Here is a 6,404-nt window from a genome sequence, read left to right on the forward strand (position 1 = left end):
GCGAACTCGTACCTCTATCGCAATCAAATTTCAAGATGTGGTGAACCCTTTCAGATATCTCACCCATTTTCGAGGCGCTCTACCTTGAATCTAAACGAAAACAACAACGTCTATACATCTGCTATTCGTCGGATTGCAGCCTTCAAGCGACACTAGCGCCGATCCAGCGCGCCTCGTGCTACCTGGGACATGCAGCTCTTAATACATCATCTATTTTACGGTCGATACTTTTTTAAAATTCAATATTTTTTGTGATGTTCGACACCTGTCAACGTGCATTTTCCCGCAATGGATAACACGGCCTTGGAAGTATACGTATATGCGAAATCACACAAATTACACAAGCTACTGATGGCTTTAGCTAATATAGAAGCAATATGTATTTTTGTCACGTTGGCGTCTTGCCTTAATCACCATGGCTAGCTACCACGACCTTTTTGGCACTGGCTCATCATTGGGTCCTTATGCGGGTGCCTTTTTTCCTTTGAGCAACATTGGGAACTTTTATTTAAGCCTGGATCTTCGTAAACAGTGCTACGGACAATAGTGGAAAGTACTAATTAGACTTGGCCAACAATCATTTATCCACATGCTAGTTACTTGTTTTAACGAGATTAGCTTCTCGAGGTAGAAAAAAAATGGACGACTCCCGCTCTCCCTGACGACGTCTCTTATGGAAAACTAAGGAAGTACTTCATAATCAAACAATAGTTCCGTTTCCTAAACACAACAATTCACTCTCCACCGAGCTAGCATTTATTTTCTCGACAAACTTCAGGTTACAAATTGGCCTGTACAGTTATTGCGTTGTTTGTCGTAGCCGTTTATAGAGTAACATGCACATAAACCCTGTCGACCATTGATAAACTTCGCATTGAGGGCTTTACTATTCCTTGATTTCCAGCTACACGCCTGTACATCCCGTCCATTTGGCAGCTTACATTGAATCAATATGTATTTTTATTTGTTTTAGATATGTATGTATAATCACGCGTTCTGCCATTTTGCCTGGCGGCACAAAAATCGAACAGCTTTATCTAACTCTTTCGATAGGAACAATATTGATGGGGTACGTTCTATCTCGGTAACGTGGGTGACGAGATCTGCGATCCTATCCGCGATCGATGAAAAGCAAAAGCAGCGATAACATGGAGCCGATAAATGTCGGCTTAATCTTTAAGGCCGACGTCGTTATCATCAAATAGCATGCTGTAATACGTCCACAAAAAAATGAGACAAAATGTTGTTATAATAAAACAGATAGATTTTTGAGCTAAAAGAAAAACTGCCATAGCACGGCCCAAGCCGTAATATTGAAAACTACTATAGATATTTGCTGGATGACGGTAGTATTCGTACATACTTTTTTCTTTACTTCATATTTATACTTTTACAATTTTCGTTGAATAGCATCCTGTTCTTCAAAAAGTCACTTCAGCGTGGACGGTATCAAGGTGATTCCTTGTACAGCCAGCCATAATAGACAAAAATTATGTTTTTTTTTTTCGAACATTTTTCTCATTCATTTCAAACAAACAACATCTTTTTCAGCGGGTTTAGTTTGAAACGCCGGATAGGACCCGTTTGAAAATAGATCAGTAGGCCAATATGAATAGGGATCGATATACAAATTACAGGCCGTTAGTGACAAACGACAATTCAGCCACAAAATTCAACTCTGAACTTGAGTACTATGCAGCTTACTCATAACATAATTTTGCCTTATTAACTATGATGGCGTGAGTGCAATTTTAGATGGGGATTTGAATATATCTCACCTTCACAGGTCTTGTTTTTGGACACGATACATTGGATCGATTTTTCACGGATCCTTCTCTTTATGGAAGCGTTCACCTGGCATGTGATGTTTCCATCAGTGTTAGCTATGAAAAAACAATGCAATTAAATGATGTAGGACTGATCGTAGGTAAATCAAGGTAGTCTCAAGAGATACCGAATTATCTTACGTTTACGTTATCTATAAACGTACTTTGATTATTCCGCGTTGATGAATCCAAGCTGATAAAATTCTGATTTTGCTCATTTACGATATTGAAAGAACCAGGGGTAACCAATTCAAGCTTTCTTACTGGCATGGTTGTATCATAATACGTGTGATCAAATGCGAGCTGCCTGAGACTTCCTGTCCTAAAATAGATCAACTGAAATCAACGGTCTTTCGTCAAGAATTCAGGCTTAGCTGAAGCAATTACGAACTATATATATCTATATATATTGCTTCGAATTTTCCGTCCGATATCACCATTAAGGATCCCAGCACGAAATGCCCCTGTTCGAACCTAGATTACGACCCGTACCTACGATTATTAGCAGGCCAGTAATTATCACCCAACACTCATTCCATGACACAGCTAAAGTAAACTAAACTTAAAACATAACAACTTTCTACAACAAACCGCGAACTGACACCAAGTAAATGGGCAAAGATTCTATGTACATCTAACAAAAGGTCAATTTCGCATATCACGGAAGTTCCATCAAAAAGAAACAACAGAGTATAATTCGCCCGTGGCAATAGGTATAATAAACAGAATTATCTTACAACACGTCGCGTCGTAATGGAAGTCGTCACACGGCCGATCCACACACGTAACGTTCGCTATCAGATCGCCGTCAATGTGGCAGAGATCATCCGCGTTCGCAATAAACGTTTGTGACGTCCAATCAAAGTTGCAGCTGTATCTTTTTGCATAGTCTAAATGAAGCTGGCAATCTAAAGAACACAGCCTATTAAATTTATCTGTACATTTAACTAAAATTGATAATTTCATTCCTATTCGTGCAGGCTACTCGGAACACTTTGGAAGAGGGAAGATGGGACCTTTCGAACTGGATTTGATGTTTATGTCAACTCCCAGAACTAATTCCCATGTACAAGACAGGTAGCACTAATACTACTGTAGCATATTAATAGATTAAAATACGACTCAACAGACGTCTCGTAATCACACTCTCATATATGATTCACAAACTACGAGAGCTTCAAAAGGCCTTTGAAAGCCCTTCAAAAAGGCTTTGTAATATAAAGACGCAAAAAGAATTGATCGAAAAACGAAGAGGACAACTGTCGCAGTAGCAAGGACAAGCACGCATATCGTAAGGCTGTGTCACGTTTGTAACACAAATATTTCGTATGAAAGGTGTTTGCTATATAAATAGATAGAGCGGTAGGCCATGCTTCTCGTGTACCTTACACAGCCTTTGTATTGTCTACTACATAATTCACCAACGATTTCCGCTAGAGATCTGTAGATACTGTATATGCTCATTCATAGCTGTGTAGAACTAGCATTTTTCAGTCCGTAGGAAAGCCTTGCCAGTTGCTACGCTGGGGCTATTCTCAATACATATCATTATCGTCGTTACAATCATTAAATGCTACCAAATTTGTGCTCCGCAGCAGATAGACTTGATAGAACCGGATACCTAGAAAAGGACCTGCTGTAGGAAGCATAAAATCGGTCAGTGTTTGTCAACGGCCTACAAACTTTGTAAAATAACTGCGCTGCTTTTGAAAATTGCCCCGTAGATCTTGCATTTTTAGCAGCCTCTAAGCTTCCTAATAGAAAAAGACACAAGGCGTCTGTCGAAGATACTATCGAATACTCTAGAAGCAAAAATATGTTATTTGCTGAGTAGAAAAAAATGTGGCTCCATAATCCTAGCTAATAATATCGTGTAATTAATTTACGAGCCTATTACAATGGGATTTAGTAGTTCCCAGAGGTCTGAATAGTTCTAAAACAGAAAAATCGGGCCACAACCTTCACAAAACTTATCGTCGATCTTCTTCGGTGTACAGATCGCCGTCACAGACTTGATCAGGTCAGGTCTGTCCGTCACTGTGCATTTGGGCGGGTCGTGTCCTCCTGAAATTCATAGCAAAATGCATTTAATGTTCATATGTGCGTCTGTAATCATAATTTGCAAGATGGTGACTCGAATAAATCAACTTTATTCGAACGTTACCGCACGATAATTTTTTTAAATTGTTCCGTGCGTATCGTTGCACAAGTCCGCAATAGACGATCCGCAGAGAGCTGTTATAACGTCGAACTACGTGTACTGTAAAAGTAATCGTTTTGGGGCGTCCTGCCTAAGGTACCATGGGGTACTTTGCCTTCCTTGGCTCGGAAGATCACCTCGATCATATCGTATAACAATGAGTAAACAGATTGATACGAAAATGTAAACATTTAATGGCCGTGTACCGATAAATAAGTATTTAGCAATCTAAATGAGCACCACACTCGCCAGAACGATGTGATGCGTTTCTTTCAAGTTGCTAGTTGAATCGAAATCATCTGTAGGTCAAGTCTAGAAATTTTACCACATTCAAGTGTGTCTGGTCCCCCGTGGAATTTCGTATCCTTGCCGATTTGACAACCCGTCTTCTTTTCCAGAAGACATTCTGTTGAACTGTAGCCACCTCGACATTTGCCATTTCGAATTTCTTTCTCTTGGAGATTTAACGTCAAGTTACACTCTGCAAGATAAACACGTTACACTTATTCAGTAGAAGGCGTAGGCCAATAAAACAACGATTGCTTGCGGAATAGACCTTTAGTCGGATATCAGTCCTCAGGGACCTCAGCCCTGCGTGACAGAAGATCGAGCAACTCATTAGAGCTAACGATTATTCTATAGAAATTAACAATAATCTGAGAATGATTAGACCATAACTCTCGTCGTATCAGTAATAAATAGACAAGCCTATGGTCTAGTTGTGGTGTTTGGCTGTTACTCGTATGCACCTCAATCGATTTTTGTTTCCTCACGGCTATGAAATTAAATAAACAATAGGTCACTTTGTTGACATTTTGCCAATTTTGACAATTGGCAGATTCAGATCAGCGACGTCTCAGGCCGGTTGAGCTAGCACAACACAATAGGTCTTATTTAGTGAGGGTTAATCTAATGATGTGTGGTAAAAATTTACCTGCGGTTTCTATTGATCTGCTATAAAACAAACGAAAAGTTGCTCTTACTTGCTAGAACGATGGAACAAGCACCCTCAGGTAAAAAAAAATGCTACATTATCGCTAAGGAACGTTCCTGTCTCAGACAGTGATACAATCGTGGCTAACCTAGTGATAAATTAGAGACAGGTAAGACTCCTCATTTTGCAACCGATCTATTGACGTACCTATTCATGTAATAATATATTAGCTAAAAAAATTATTTGCTATAGATGTGCATCGATAATACGTACTGCATGCAACTGTGTCCTCACAACTCAGTTTCACAGATTCGATAGGCACGTTATCCGTCCATACGAAGTTGTACGTGGTATTGTCATAGACTAGAAACGAGCAGAAACGTTTTATCATGTATTCTTTATAATATGCTACATTTTTCTATGGTCCTTCGCTCGTATTCGTTGACCTAGGGATTGGAGTACTCCAATATCGATGGTCCCCTCAATGAAAGTGTTTTCTGTTGTTGTTTAGAAACAGGAACCGACCCTATGTAACTATGATGTGGGGTTGAAGGGTACGTTTGATGCCAACTTGTTCTTATGTGTACAGCGTTTCAAATATGCCCCATTAATAACATCTCGTACCTCTCTTGCAAAATGAATCGTTATAATCGATACGATAAACGAATACATAAAAAGAGTTTTTTTAGTGGTACGGCGATCGATGAAGTCGTACATTAACGTAAAAGATCAAAAATATAAGCGTAACATGTGGAATACTAACCAATTTCTGGCCTTAATCCTCCACACTGAACACATTCCATGTTATGACTTATATTTTTGCATTCTGGCCAGTTATTATCAGCTATACATAGCGTTGTACTATCAGCATCGACTAATGGGGGACAGCCATCTGCTACGGCTGAAGTAGCATAACGTAGTAAGAAAACGAAGCTCATTAGAAGATGATGCATTGTGGAAGAAGAGTGCAGGCCTGGGCAACTCGTATGCTTGCGCTAATAAGGCCTCACATAAATGGTTAATTCCGTCGTCACAAAGTAGACACTCAATGCTTTGTAACAAATGGTGACGCTGGTAAACAACTTCACATCGAGAAAGGTCGCTGTTAGGCGCGATACGAAATAGGCCAAGTCTGCCTCTGGGCACTTGACGAACACAACAGTTCCTTACACACAGAGCCAATCGCTTATACGTAACGAGTGGCGTACTGCGGACCTGCGTTCGGTATTTATGCCAATCACCCTAATGACGTCGATCTCGACCATAAAACTTGATTCTATTATCTGTATTTTCTCTGGACTATTACATAGTACTGAAACGTGTACCTTTGCGTGCCTAGCCCACTAAATTTATCTAAGTTGTTTATGCTTACTCCTGAGTTGATACACTTCACGCTGAAAATTAATAACAACATATCATAAGGACGTCACTAACACATTAACAA

At 39.7% G+C, this 6,404-nt stretch overlaps 1 protein-coding gene across 1 annotated transcript; it reads right to left on the bottom strand.

Moving 5' to 3' along the window:
- Positions 1-716: 716 nt before the first annotated feature.
- LOC111260733 (uncharacterized) lies at positions 717-6,177 on the bottom strand. Its single transcript, XM_022833696.2, has 7 exons — positions 5,724-6,177; positions 5,234-5,323; positions 4,352-4,507; positions 3,786-3,890; positions 2,564-2,734; positions 1,779-1,883; positions 717-1,209 (listed from the first exon to the last, which is right to left on the bottom strand). Exons 1-7 carry the CDS (start codon positions 5,911-5,913, stop codon positions 1,112-1,114), a joined length of 915 nt encoding a protein of 304 aa, XP_022689431.1. The 5' UTR covers positions 5,914-6,177; the 3' UTR covers positions 717-1,111.
- Positions 6,178-6,404: the final 227 nt, after the last annotated feature.

Source organism: Varroa jacobsoni, unplaced genomic scaffold, assembly GCF_002532875.2.
Source record: "Varroa jacobsoni isolate VJ856 unplaced genomic scaffold, vjacob_1.0 scaffold_471, whole genome shotgun sequence".
NCBI lineage: Eukaryota > Metazoa > Arthropoda > Arachnida > Mesostigmata > Varroidae > Varroa > Varroa jacobsoni.